This window comes from Onychostoma macrolepis, chromosome 10 (assembly GCF_012432095.1).
Source record: "Onychostoma macrolepis isolate SWU-2019 chromosome 10, ASM1243209v1, whole genome shotgun sequence".
Taxonomy (NCBI): domain Eukaryota; kingdom Metazoa; phylum Chordata; class Actinopteri; order Cypriniformes; family Cyprinidae; genus Onychostoma; species Onychostoma macrolepis.
Window position 1 is genome coordinate 17,143,708 of NC_081164.1, and position 14,039 is coordinate 17,157,746.

Consider the following 14,039-nt stretch of genomic DNA (forward strand, 5'->3'; position numbering starts at 1 on the left):
AAGTGTTAATATCTTACCAGACATCAAATTGGATTCCAAAAGAGCAAAAATCGAGATATTTATTGCCAGTAGTCTTAATGTTAGACAATGCATCAATAAAACATAATATTGTCTTGATCACAAAGTTGAAAGTTTATCATCAAGTGAAAGACTGAGTTCTGTTCTGCTAGCTTTTTTGTCCTACAACTATTCTAAAAGGATTAGGCTTATTTAAAACTTTATATAGGATCCTAAGAATGATGTCTTGACATCCATTTTCTTTTTAGGATGACCAGGTGGTTCTACAGTGCACAGCTACTATCTTGAAGGAGCAGATTAAACTGTGTCTGTCCTGTGAGGGCTTTGGGAATCGCCTGTGTTTTCTGGAAACTACATCCAATGCCCAGGTTTGCTTTTCATTCATGTCATTCTGTTATTCATGTCATTAAATACGTTAAATAGATGTTTTGAATTCCCAGTTTTCTGTGCTCTCTTTGTTTTTTTTGTCTTTCTAGAATGTTCCTCCTGATCTGGCTATATGCTGCTTTATTCTAGAGCAGTCCTTATCTGTGCGGGCCCTGCAGGAGATGCTGGCTAACACAACTGAGCTTAATGAGGTTAGTTCAGAGCGCATAAACCAAGCCATAGACATCTTTAAAGGGATAGTACACCTAAAAAATTAAGTTAATTTAAGGTTAAAACAGCATGAGTGTTCTCAATCCATAAAAAAAGTGTACATATTTATAACCTGAAAATGTTTTCACATTGTTTTTCTGAGCTCAGCATGACAATCTCTTGTCCTCCTTCTCTTTTGCCTGCTGTAGGCAGTTGATTTGGATAAATGGGTAGGTTTCTCTTTGTTCCTCAATGTTTTTTGAATTTTGCTTATTCTTATTACTGTGTTTCTATTATAGCCGCCTTGTCATTGTGATGCTAAACACTGTCAAAGTGTCCTCATCTTTACTCACCTTAACGTCGTGTTAATCTTTTGTCAAAAAACTGGTCTTGTTGGAGTTTGAAATGTAACAACAGAGAGGCATATAGATGTTTATGCATCTCTTGAATTGTGTATAGTCATGTTTTTCCACCTTCTTCCAAGTCTTCACAAGGAGGAGGCCACCGCACGTTGTTGTATGGCCACGCCATCCTACTCAGGCACACTCACTCTGGCATGGTAGGTCAAATCTCAATACACACATACATCACTAGATGACTATTTTGAGAAACTTTGCTACTGTGATGGAATCATTCAACCTTTCCGTTTTTGAGTAACATCTCTTTGCATGATGCAGTACCTCAGCTGTTTGACAACATCAAGGTCACTCACAGACAAGCTGGCCTTTGATGTGGGCTTGCGGGAGGAGTCAACAGGTGTCTGATTTTTAGTGGATTGTTATCACAAATGTACTTGTAAATATACAAAAGAGAAATCTGACTAAAAGATGTCCTTATCTTCTTCTAGGTGAGGCATGTTGGTGGACCATTCACCCTGCATCCAAGCAGAGGTCAGAGGGTGAGAAGGTCAGGGTGGGCGACGATCTCATCCTGGTCAGCGTGTCTTCTGAAAGATATCTGGTAATGTTTGTCTCTACTGTATGTAGTCAACACAGTCTCGTTTGGAAGGAGCCTACAGTTTTTACCTGAAAAATCTGTCCCATCAACAGCACCTTTCCTATGCCAGCGGAGACCTCATGGTGGATGCTTCTTTTATGCAAACTCTTTGGAACATGAACCCAGTCTGTTCTGGCTGTGAGCTGGCAGAGGGTAAGCTACTAATATTAATATTCATTGTGGAGATCACCAATTTATTTAATGTCTTTACAACAAACGTAATGCATTATTTTGTGATGTTTCCTTTGTTCAGGGTACCTCACTGGAGGGCATGTTCTGCGTCTTTTCCACGGGCACATGGATGAATGTCTAACAATTCCTGCTGCTGACCAGGGTGATGACCAGAGACGGTGAGATATAAAGCCATATGCTAATGTAATGCAAAACAATTTAATGTCATTTTTTAAGTGTAAACATGCACCACAGTCAATCTTTTCTTGTTTTGCATGATTTTTCAGAAATGCTCACTATGAAGGTGGAGCCGTGTGCAGCCACGCCAGATCTCTGTGGAGGCTGGAGCCTCTTCGCATTGGGTTGGTGCCATTTGTATACTGCAAATGCCTTAACAAGAAGAAAAGCTGTTGTTTTGTTTTTTTTCTTCCTTTGAGCTGATGTTCAACCTGTACACAGGTGGAGTGGTAGCCACATGAAGTGGGGTCAATCCTTCAGAGTGCGTCACATCACCACAGGCAGGTATCTGTTTCTGGATGAAGAGAAAGGACTCTTGCTTGTGGATGCGGAAAAAGCGAATACAAAGAACTCTGCTTTCTGCTTTCGTGCTTCAAAGGTTTGTATACTGCTCTCAGCTTTATATCTTACTCTCTGGGAGGTTGCCCTTTTGAAAATGTTTTCTAACAATCTTTGATGTCAAACATCATGTGACTGAGTAGGAGAAGATTGAGGTGGCTCAGAAACGTGATGTGGAGGGAATGGGGATCCCAGAGATCAAGTATGGAGAGTCCATGTGCTTTGTTCAGCATGTCTCTACCAGCTTGTGGCTCACATATGCCTCAGTGGATGCCAAATCTGCTCGGCTGGGGCCACTGAAAAGGAAGGTACAAATATTATTGCACATTACTGTTTTACTGTATCAAATAAATGCATTCTTGGTGATCATAAGAGACCTCCAAAAAAAAAAAAATCTTACTGACTCCAGACACAGCAGTGTAAATTAACTCTAGTCAGGCCTGAAACTGCACAATTCACAGATTTCACCAGTGCTAATATGTGTGTGTTTTTTCTTAGGCTATACTTCATCAGGAGGGTCACATGGATGATGCTCTGACTGTGGCGCGTTCTCAAACAGCAGAATCCCAGGCTGCTAGAATGATCTATAGCACAACAGGACTCTTCACTCAGTTCATTAAGTAAGAAAAAGCCTATGGTGGTTTAAGCTAGTCTTCTAGGATGAAAGCTAAAAAGTGCCCAAAAGCCATCAAAACAGACCAGATAGATCAGCTTAGCACCATTAACACTGATTTAATTAAAACATTTGCTTTTTTATTAAGGGTAAATATCAGGGTAAAGATAAATAATATTTATTTGTTCTGACAGGGGTCTGGACTCCCTGAGAGGGAAGAGTAAATCTCCAGGCCCATCGTCCTCATCTCTGCCTCTAGATGCCGTGGTTCTGTCCTTGCAGGATCTCATCTTCTATTTCCGCCCTCCAGAGGAGGAGCTGGAACATGAGGAGAAGCAGACCAAACTGCGCTCCTTAAGGAACCGACAGAATCTATTCCAAGAGGAGGTTAGACATGCTGGCAAATATATATACAAATGCAAATAAAAATGTAAATTTCATTTATACTAATTCATATATTGCCTTTACATTCACTACATATAACATTTACAAAAACATACACGCATAATTGCCAAGGTCTGCTTTGTTGCATAGGGCATGATCAGCCTCGTATTGGACTGTGTTGATCGGCTGAATGTCTACAACACTTCAGCCCACTTCTCAGAATTTGCCGGGGAGGAAGCAGCGGAGTACTGGAAAGAGATAGTCAACTTATTTTATGAGCTGCTGGGTATGGCTGTGTTTACTATTAATTGTAACATGTAATGCATGCTTAGCCACAGTGTTTTTGAAAAAATGTAAAGCCCAATTTATTTTACTCCGATAGCATCTCTGATCAGAGGAAACAGGGCAAATTGTGCTTTGTTCTGTGATAATCTTGACTGGTTGGTCAGCAAACTGGACCGCTTGGAGGCATCCTCAGGTAGGAAGCCATAATTTATTTAAAAGCTTGAATCATGATTTTTTTTTTTTTATTCTTTGATTAATAGAATAGACTTGATCAATTTAATGGATCCTTGCTGATTGAAAGGATTTTTTCTTAAAAATGTCTTTTAAATGGTAGTGTATATGTGCATATTTTAACTGCTAGGCATTCTGGAGGTGCTGTATTGTATCCTTATTGAAAGTCCTGAGGTGCTTAACATCATCCAGGAGAACCACATCAAATCTATCATTGCGCTTCTGGACAAACATGGACGCAATCACAAGGTTGATATCTTTTCGTAATCAAGATTGAAAGTTTTCTGGACTGCACCTTCAATCGTATCTGTCCTGTGGTGACTTTTCGTTGTAGGTTCTAGATGTCCTCTGCTCTTTATGCGTGTGTAATGGTGTAGCCGTGAGGTCCAATCAGAATCTGATCACTGAGAATCTGCTTCCAGGGCGTGATCTCCTCCTGCAGACCAACATCATCAATTATGTCACCAGGTCTGACTACAAACCAAATAATATATCTTAAAAGAGATATGTAGATTAGTTTGTTTGGCATCTGGAGCTCATGTTTGATGTTTTGCAGTATGAGACCCAACATTTTTCTGGGCACATGTGAAGGCTCTACACAATATAAGAAGTGGTACTACGAGTTAATCGTAGACCATGTGGAGTCATTCTTGACTGCTCAGGTATGTCACCTTCGTGTTGGCTGGGCTTTGACCGAGGGTTACAGCCCCTACCCCGGAGGAGGAGAGGGATGGGGAAGCAATGGAGTTGGAGATGATCTTTACTCCTATGGCTTTGATGGGCTACATCTGTGGACAGGTGAGGATTACCTTCCTCCATCTGTTCCAGCACATTGATATCCCAATGTGCTCATCTATAACATTATGCTCTCAGGTCGAGTACTACGTCAGGTTTCCTCATCAAATCCACAAATTCTTGCGGCTGGAGATGTGGTGAGCTGCTGTTTGGATCTGAGCGTTCCTAGCATCTCTTTTCGGATCAATGGACATCCTGTTCAAGGCATGTTCGAGAACTTCAACTTGGATGGCCTCTTTTTCCCTGCGGTCAGCTTCTCAGCTGGGATCAAGTAAGAGCCAAACCTTTAATTTCAACACGTTAATGTTCAACTTAAAACTCCAGTTCTGTTCCTGGAGTGCCGCCATTTAAAAGAGTTTAGCTCTAGCCCTTATTAAACACAACTGAACCAGCTAATCAAGGTCTTTAGGATCATTAGAAACTTCCAGATAGGTGTGATAGAGCTAAACTCTGCAGGAAAGTGGCCTTCTCAGAGCAGCATTGCACCTGACCTAATAGGACAAATTCAAAAATGCGTTCCAATTTTTTGCCATCACAGAGTTCGGTTTCTTCTTGGTGGACGGCATGGAGACTTCAAATTCCTTCCTCCTCCCGGTTATGCCCCGTGTTATGAGGCAGTTCTGCCCAAAGATAGACTGAGAATTGAGCCCATTAAAGAGTACAAGCACGACTTTGATGGGGTCCGAAACCTTTTGGGACCGACCCAGTCTCTTTCCCACACTGCCTTCACTCCCTGTCCGGTGGACACTGTGCAGGTAGGATTTTAAAAAATGTAGTTAAAAGGGATATATTAATAAAGTGACCTGATTTTTGCCATCTGAATTATTTCTGCAGATTGTACTTCCTCCTCATCTAGAGCGGATTAGAGAGAAACTGGCTGAGAACAGCCATGAGCTGTGGGCCGTCACTCGAATTGAGCAGGGCTGGACCTATGGACCGGTCAGTTTATGACTACATAAGATAAATATATAATTAAAGGATATAATCAAAATACCATGTGCACAATAAACACATTTAATATATGAATAATGTGTCTCTTTGTTGATTTTTCTCTGTATCAATTCATACTCAATGCTGACGGTCTGCTGTCCACACTCTTTCAGTTTCGTGATGACAACAAGAAGCTGCATCCTTGTCTAGTGGATTTCCAGAGCCTTCCGGAGCCTGAGAAGAACTACAACTTGGCAATGTCTGGAGAGACACTGAAGTGAGTGAAATACTGAGATTTGAAATGTTTGTTTCTGTCTGGTTAATTAATCCCTGTTTCTCTGTGTTGTCTCTATAGGACTCTTCTGGCTTTAGGATGTCACGTTGGCATGGGTGACGAAAAAGCAGAGGAGAACTTGAAGAAAATCAAACTTCCTAAAACGTCAGCATTATAGAATATTTTTATAATCACTTAGCACTAATAAAGTAATAATGGAGTCTTAATTGCTTTTGTATTAAATTAATAATTAAATATTAAAGTTTTGTCGTCAGTATTTATTTATTTTTTTTAAAGAAATGAATACTACAGCAAGAATGCATTCAAATTGATCAAATTGACAGGAAAGACTATTGTTAAATATTCTGTTACAATTAAATGCTTTTCTTTATTATTCATAAAAGAATCCTGAAAAAAATGTATCTTGGTTTCCACAAAAATATTAAACAGTAGTTTTCAACATTGATAATAAGAAATGTTTTTGAGCACCAAATCAGCATATTAGAATGATTTCTGAAAGATCATGTGACACTGAAGACTGGAATAATAGCTACTGAAAATTCAGCTTTGCCATCAGAGAATTTAGAATTTAAAAGTTATTTTTAATTGTAATAATGTTTCAAAATATTATTGTTTGTACTGTATTTTTTATTTTAAAAAATCAGCATTTGTGAGCATAAGATACTTACTGAACTTGAACTTTTGAACAGTATTGTACTAAACAAATAAATCATTTAATGACAAAAGTAAAATAATGTCTAAAGTTAAATTAGTTTCTGATTTAATTCTTAGGTATATGCAAAGTAATGGATACAAACCTGCTCCTCTGGACCTCAACCATGTGAAACTGACACCGAATCAGAACACACTCGTGGAAAGACTGGCTGAAAACGGACACAACGTCTGGGCTCGAGACCGTGTTCGTCAAGGCTGGACTTACAGCATTATTCAGGTAGGGCTGCACACTTTTTTCAGGAGCAACAAAATATAACAATAAATGACAAAATGCATCCAGAGCAAGTCATTTTGACACATTTTAAGTTTTTATTAAGATTTTTTCTTCATATTTTTGTACTTGAGAACTCTTATTCAACAGTTTTCTGATAGAAGTATTCTTTCCTAAAATCTTTTGGAAATATTAGGATATACAATAATAATTATAGGGAATTTTTTTATGAGATTAGCATTTTAATTCCTGATCTTTCTTTAGGGTTTGCTTCATCTGCTTCTGATTTGTTTTAGGACATTGTGAACAAGCGCAACCCACGTCTTGTGCCATACAATCTACTGGATGAAAAAACGAAAAAGACCAATCGTGACAGTGTATGTGCCGCTGTAAGAACTCTGATTGGCTATGGCTACAATATTGAGCCACCTGACCAGGAGAGCAGTGAGTCTGTACAACTTATCATTTACCAAATCAGCCTCTTCAAAGGGAGCTTAAAATCATTCAATTAATTAATTTTGTATTTGTAAACTTTTACTCATTGAAGCCTCTGTGACCATTTATTTTAGGTGGACATGGGGCTGGCAGTGGTCGGAGTGATAAGATCCGCGTGTTCAGGGCAGAGAAATCCTACGCCATAACCCAGGGAAAGTGGTACTTTGAGTTTGAGGCGGTAACAGTGGGAGAGATGAGAGTTGGGTGGGCAAGACCAAGCGTCCATGCAGACAGAGAGCTGGGATCAGATGACCTGGCCTATGTCTTCAATGGATTTAAGGTACTTAAATTTCATTAGCGTTCTTCGGGGCTTCTTTGTTTTAAGAACCTTCTACAGTTATTAATTGCACCTAAATAAAATATAAAATATAAATATCTTTAAAAATGAAACTGAACAGTACTGTATAATATAATATATCTGATTTTTAACCATAGGCTCAGCGTTGGCACATAGGGAATGAGCCGTTTGGCCGGCAGTGGCAGTCTGGTGACGTGGTGGGCTGCATGATTGACCTGACGGAGCAGAACATCATGTTTACTCTGAATGGAGAAATGCTTATCAGTGACTCTGGATCTGAGATGGCCTTCAAAGACATTGAGATCGGAGAAGGTGAGAGTCATGAAGAGGAATAAGATTGAGACATTATTAGTTGCTGTGACATTTAATAATATGTCTATTGTTCTCCTGAGTAGGCTTCATCCCTGTGTGCAGTCTGGGGCTGTCTCAGGTTGGCCGTATCAACCTTGGGCAGAATGTGAGCAGCCTGCGTTACTTCACAATCTGTGGCCTACAGGAAGGTTTCGAGCCTTTTGCCATCAACATGAAGAGAGATATTACCATGTGGTTCAGCAAGAGTTTGCCCCAGTTTGTGCCTGTGCCAACAGACCACCCTCATATTGAGGTACAAACTCACTCAAAATGCCTTAATTCATGTGAATCTGCACAGCTCAGCTGCAGGTCTTCACGTTGAGTTAAGCTGAACTAAAACTATTACAAATCATTTTCATTCATTAAAACAAAGCTGAAATAAAATGAAATATAAATTTTAGATGGAAAAACTTTGATAAATCTCAAATGTTGCAAAAATGTTGCAACTAACTGAAATAAGATGAAGTACTAAAATGATTAAACCTAAAACAGAAATCAAAATAATTAAAAACTAAATTAGATAAATAAAATAATGAATAAATGACAATTCCTAGAACTTTAACTAAAATTAAAATGAAAACTGAACATATCAAATATTCTTCAAAATATAAATAAATACTATAGTAGTAAAAAAATACTAAAATGACACTGTCTCATACCCTTTTCATCTTTAATTTCTCCAACAGGTGTCCCGTGTGGATGGAACAGTGGATAGTGCCCCCTGTCTGAAACTGACCCATAGGACATTTGGGTCTCAGAATGCCAACACAGACCTTCTATTCTTTAGACTCAGCATGCCAATCGAATTCCACGAAACCTTCAAGGTGCCGGTTGGAGCTTCACCCCTCACCCGAACCCTCACTATCCCTGAAGATGAGGCTCTTGAGGTGGACCCCGAATCTGAATTTGAGCTCCTGAAGAAGTCAGCCACTCGTAAGGAGCAAGATGAAAAAGAAAAAGAGCCATCCGTCCCAAAAGAACTTCCTGGCAACAAAGAGGGCGAGAATGAGAAGGACACCACCACAGAGAAGAGCAAAAAGAGAGGGTGAGAGAATATACAATCAATGGGGGATTTGTAAATCCTCTCTTTTGATTCTGAAATGACTAAGTATCCATGATTTCCAGGTTTTTTTCCAAGGCGAAGAAGGCAGCATTTATTGCCCCACCACCGGTAGTTCCAACAGTGCCTCGTCTGATGGAAGACGTTGTCCCAGATGATCGAGACGATGCTGATATTATCTCAAACACAACGACTGTATGGATGGAATTTTATAATCTTCAACACTTGTAGAATTTCATCTAAATAATGCTTTGATCCTTGACAATGTTGTCATGTATAATAAAAGCCCTTCTTTTCATTCCACCAGTATTATTATTCAGTCCGGGTGTTTGCCGGACAGGAGCCCAGTGGAGTGTGGGTAGGGTGGGTCACTCCTGACTACCACCAGTATGACCCACATTTTGATCTTGTTAAAGTCAGAAATGTAACTGTTACTGTTGGGGATGATAAAGGCAACATTCATGACAGGTAAGACCATTCATGCTGCTACATACTTTAGTACATTTTCCACCAGAATAGGCATACATGAGTAAGGACCCAGGCTTAACTTAAACCATTTCATATCACTTTCTCAGAATAATACAGTGTCTTTCCTCTGCTTTCCTCAGTGTAAAACGCAGCAATTGCTACATGGTTTGGGGAGGAGAGTTTAGCAGCTCACAGCAAACACGCATCAGCCAGGAGGATTTTGTGATTGGCTGCTTGGTGGACTTGGACACAGGACTGATGACCTTTACAGCCAACGGGAAAGAGATCAATGCTTTCTATCAGGTGAGAGAAAGTGGTCAAAGTGAAGTAGTTTAAACTACTTGACTATATGTTTGCAGCAGTGTTCCAAGTGGTATATAATATAATATAATATAATAATTGTATTTTTTATTAATATTTACTTATTTTCATGTTTTTATTTATTCATCTCTTTCATTTTACATATTCTTAAAAGCACCATAATTTTATGTCCATTTAATGTGACATTAAGCTCTTTCTCTGTGTTTCAGGTGGAACCCAATACTAAGCTCTTCCCTGCTGTCTTTTGTTTGCCGTCAAGCCAGAACATGTTACAGGTGGAACTCGGCAAACTAAAGGTCACTATCTCATGCTAAAGATGTCATTTTGTTGTACAAACATTATACAGTCATTTTTAATGTAAATTGTTCTTTTTTCCAAGGCTCCAAACTGCGACTAAAACGGTCGCATTTGCGACCAAAAATATTAATTTGCGAGTGAAGTTTTTGCTGAGGTCACCAATGGCGACTATGTTATGACTTAATTTTTTTCCTGATTGTTTTGCGATCACATCTTTTATGTCCACGTATTAAACTGAGATGATGCGCATTAAAGTTTTAATGGGAAAAAAGAGTTTCAAACAGTCCTCATCTCTACCGAAATGCCTGCTAAACCCAGCTCAGTTGTGCAGCGCAAGAGAGATCAAAATGACTGAGACAAAATGAAGTTAAAGTGCAGAAAAGCAGTGTCTATTTCATGCACAACTTGAACAAACTTCAACAGGTAAAGCTGTCAGTTGTGTGGATATTGGCCATATCGTTAACAATTCTCGTTTATAATCACTAATATGGCTTCTTGTTATCAAGATCTGCTATATGCTGAGTTCTGTAAATACGTGAACTTCATATTAGCCTGTTTGCAGCGCACTTGTCGTCCAGTAATCACAATAAGCTTTGTGCTTTGTTACTTTTTAATAAACAAAGTATCAGCTTTAACATTCTGCCAAATTCATAACAAAATAAATACGGTTTTGGCACTTTTGGCCTCAGCTCAAGCGGCAAGTGAACCCATTATATCTTTCTCTATTATAGTATGAAATGAATGTAAATTAATATCAAAAGGTAGGCTATTTTATAAGAGAGCCTACACTTATTGAAATGTCTCATGTAATCGCTCATTCTGTGTCAAACTGTGGAAATCTTGTAAAGCTTGTAAACAATGCCACGTAACAATACCTAACCACTTTCTTTAAAAAATTGAGGAAACCCAGGGCTCGCAAAATCGCGGGGCTATTGCGTTTTCCAGTTGGGCTACCAAAATGTATCACTGCCCTGCCCAACGGGCTAACTTAAATACTGTGGGTCCTTAAAAACCTCTCAATTTATTTGTATAAAATTTACAGCCATAAAAAGTTTTAAATATGTTAAATGGTGTAAGAAAAGTCTTAATTATAATTTCAGGAGGTCTTACAGTTGGGGATGGAAAGACAAGAACTGTGATACAGCTGGATTAAACTTCAAAAGGCAATGATGTCATTGAATAAATATGGGTTTGGTGTAGGGAATATTAACAAGTCCCGCCCATTTGGAGCTGGCTCCAACCTCCCTTTATAGCTATCTCAGAGAAGCCGCTATATTTGCTCCTAAAGTGCCAACTTAATGCATAATTAAAGAAATACATTAAGTGAACTTGACAATTCACTGTTACACTGACAAATAACAGTTTGAAAATGTGTTGTTCACTTTTTTTTATTTTAAGTTGGACCAACTTAAATTTATTGAATTGCAATTACTTAAAAGTTCTTATGGTCCATGATATTGGTACAGATTCTGTGTAATAAACAATTCTTTGTGACTGTATATTTCAAGTTGGAAAAGACGTTTAGTTCCCACTTTAAGTGAACCTTAGTTCCCAGGTCATCTATAAGATGGATTAAAATGCTGATAAAGTCAAGAAAAGAGTAGACAAACACATGACTGTATGATTGAAATGTCAAAATGTAAAAAAAACAAATAAATAAAACGCGTTTATTCTGTGGCACCTAAAAAAAATAATTTGGCGCCTAAGTTTTTTCTTATATGACTCCTTACTCGATTTTTTTGTCTGGAGCCCTGTTTTCTTATTCTACTTTTTCTTCTTTATATCCAGAACATTATGCCCATCTCTGCAGCCATGTTCCGTAGTGACCATAAGAACCCAGTCCCTCAGTGTCCTCCCAGGTTGGATGTCCAGATGTTGACACCTGTCATATGGAGCCGGATGCCTAATCACTTTTTGGCCCCTGATACTGGCCGTGTGAGTGAGAGGCAGGGCTGGAAGGTGCAATGTATGGAACCTCTTATTATGATGGCGCTGCACATTCCAGAAGAAAACAGGTATTACCTCAATATGGAAATAGTACCTGGTTATTTCATTAGAAATTAGAAAAAAAGTTCCTTTTTAATTCCTTTTAAATAAAAGAATTCAGTGTGTTCAAGAATTCAACTTTCAAAACTGTAAATGACCTTTTCCTCTCTTCTCCAGGTGCATTGACATCCTGGAACTGTCGGAGTGCACCGACCTAATGAAGTTCCATTACCACACACTGAAACTGTATGGCTCGGTGTGCGCTCTGGGCAACAACCGTGTCGCTCACGCCCTCTGCAGCCACGTTGACGAATCGCAGCTCTTCTACGCCATCGAAAACACCTACCTTCCCGGCCCCATCCGTAGCGGCTACTATGACTTGCTCATCTCCATGCACCTCGAGTCTGCCAAGCGCAACCGTCTCATGACTAATAAAGAGTTCATTGTGCCCATGACAGATGAAACACGTAGCATCACCCTCTATTCAGATGCTGAGAAGGCCCATGCGCTTCCTGGTGTCGGGCTCACCACCTGTCTACGCCCCAAGCTACACTTCGCTCCAACTGGATTTGTGGGTACTAATGCAGACCTCTACACCCTCAGTCCCATTTTACCTCTGCAGGTACGTGGAGGAAATGAAATTCATGTCTTCTCGTAAAGACTGCCACAAAATTAGCATCTTAATTTCTCTTTTTGTCTTTCTGTACTGCAGATGCTTAAAGACCATGCCCTTAGCATGCTTACAGAAGCCGTGCAGGATGGTGGGCAGGCCATGCGAGATCCCGTAGGTGGCAGTGTGGAGTTCCACTTCGTGCCCATTCTGAAGCTCATCAGCACCTTGCTAATAATGGGCGTGTTTGATGACAGCGACGTCAAACACATTCTGAAGCTTATCGAACCATCCGTCTTCACTGATGGTGAGAACCCAGCTGAAGAACTGGAGGCTACCAAAATTGGAGATGCTGAACAACAGCTGGTCTGCAAAGAGGAAGGAATGGAGGTAAAAGAGGAAGAGGAGCAAGCAGAAGGTGAAAATAAAGGAGAGCTGCTGGATGAAGGAATGGGAGAGGAAGAGGAAGAAGAGCTTGAAGAGGAGGATGAGCTCGAACCTGAGGAGGAGGAATATGAAAAGCATGCAGGAAAAGAAAGGAAGGAGGATGAACATGCTGGAGAAAAAATGGATAGAGAGAAAACAACAGATGAAGAAGTTGAGAAAGAAACTGGTGCAGCAGTTGCAGAAGCAAAGGAAGAGGAGGATGTGGGAGAGGGACTGCTGCACATGAAGCTTCCTGAGTCTGTTAAACTTCAGGTGAAGTACTATTGATTGAAGACTTTCAAATATATTACTATTTCTCTAACTTTTTGACTTTTTTTGTCTTTCTCATCCTTAGATGTGTACCCTCCTGCAATATTTCTGCGACTGTGAGCTACGTCACAGAGTGGAAGCCATCATTGCTTTCTCAGACAGGTTTGTCAACCACGTGCAGACTAATCAGAGACAGCGATATAATGAGCTCATGCTGGCCTTCACAATGAGTGCCGCAGAAACAGCCCGCAAGACCCGCGAATTCCGCTCCCCTCCACAGGAACAGGTACTGTTCAGCCCCTCTGGAGAGGCTATTCATTCTTGGTATTTATAAAGCTTTTTTAGCTTTATATATACCAAGGCTGCGTTTTCTGTCCAGGGAAAAAAAAAGCTGAAATTTACACTTACTCTGTTTATTCAGGTGAACATGTTGATGAGCTTTAAAAACTGTCCAGAGGAGGAAAATTGCCCCGTTCCTGAGGAAGTCCGGAATGACCTGCTGACATTTCACCATGACCTTTTGGCTCACTGTGGTCAGTTTAACCACACAGACTAAACCCTTTTCAAAGAGCATATACAGGTGCATCTCAAAAAATTTGAATATCGTTGAATATCGTTTTTTTTGGTAACTTATTTCAAAAAGTGAAACTTTCATATATTGT

At 39.7% G+C, this 14,039-nt stretch overlaps 1 protein-coding gene across 6 annotated transcripts in view; it reads left to right on the top strand.

Moving 5' to 3' along the window:
* ryr1a (ryanodine receptor 1a (skeletal)) overlaps window positions 1-14,039 on the top strand; it is a 49,667-nt gene that overhangs the window by 3,135 nt on the left and 32,493 nt on the right. For all 6 annotated transcript variants that reach the window (XM_058789895.1, XM_058789894.1, XM_058789890.1 and 3 more), the window contains exons 2-39: window positions 267-386; window positions 495-596; window positions 804-824; window positions 1,079-1,153; window positions 1,272-1,350; window positions 1,442-1,554; window positions 1,644-1,743; window positions 1,844-1,940; window positions 2,049-2,123; window positions 2,221-2,377; window positions 2,481-2,645; window positions 2,836-2,957; window positions 3,145-3,337; window positions 3,485-3,620; window positions 3,717-3,812; window positions 3,981-4,099; window positions 4,185-4,318; window positions 4,407-4,648; window positions 4,724-4,916; window positions 5,184-5,400; window positions 5,480-5,584; window positions 5,749-5,852; window positions 5,931-6,014; window positions 6,642-6,801; window positions 7,092-7,239; window positions 7,365-7,570; window positions 7,726-7,900; window positions 7,984-8,192; window positions 8,626-8,984; window positions 9,065-9,194; window positions 9,307-9,467; window positions 9,608-9,770; window positions 9,998-10,084; window positions 11,874-12,100; window positions 12,249-12,693; window positions 12,784-13,380; window positions 13,463-13,663; window positions 13,799-13,910. In XM_058789895.1, coding sequence (XP_058645878.1) covers window positions 267-386; window positions 495-596; window positions 804-824; window positions 1,079-1,153; window positions 1,272-1,350; window positions 1,442-1,554; window positions 1,644-1,743; window positions 1,844-1,940; window positions 2,049-2,123; window positions 2,221-2,377; window positions 2,481-2,645; window positions 2,836-2,957; window positions 3,145-3,337; window positions 3,485-3,620; window positions 3,717-3,812; window positions 3,981-4,099; window positions 4,185-4,318; window positions 4,407-4,648; window positions 4,724-4,916; window positions 5,184-5,400; window positions 5,480-5,584; window positions 5,749-5,852; window positions 5,931-6,014; window positions 6,642-6,801; window positions 7,092-7,239; window positions 7,365-7,570; window positions 7,726-7,900; window positions 7,984-8,192; window positions 8,626-8,984; window positions 9,065-9,194; window positions 9,307-9,467; window positions 9,608-9,770; window positions 9,998-10,084; window positions 11,874-12,100; window positions 12,249-12,693; window positions 12,784-13,380; window positions 13,463-13,663; window positions 13,799-13,910 — 6,229 coding nt within the window. The remainder of the gene's footprint in view (window positions 1-266; window positions 387-494; window positions 597-803; window positions 825-1,078; window positions 1,154-1,271; window positions 1,351-1,441; window positions 1,555-1,643; window positions 1,744-1,843; window positions 1,941-2,048; window positions 2,124-2,220; window positions 2,378-2,480; window positions 2,646-2,835; window positions 2,958-3,144; window positions 3,338-3,484; window positions 3,621-3,716; window positions 3,813-3,980; window positions 4,100-4,184; window positions 4,319-4,406; window positions 4,649-4,723; window positions 4,917-5,183; window positions 5,401-5,479; window positions 5,585-5,748; window positions 5,853-5,930; window positions 6,015-6,641; window positions 6,802-7,091; window positions 7,240-7,364; window positions 7,571-7,725; window positions 7,901-7,983; window positions 8,193-8,625; window positions 8,985-9,064; window positions 9,195-9,306; window positions 9,468-9,607; window positions 9,771-9,997; window positions 10,085-11,873; window positions 12,101-12,248; window positions 12,694-12,783; window positions 13,381-13,462; window positions 13,664-13,798; window positions 13,911-14,039) is intronic.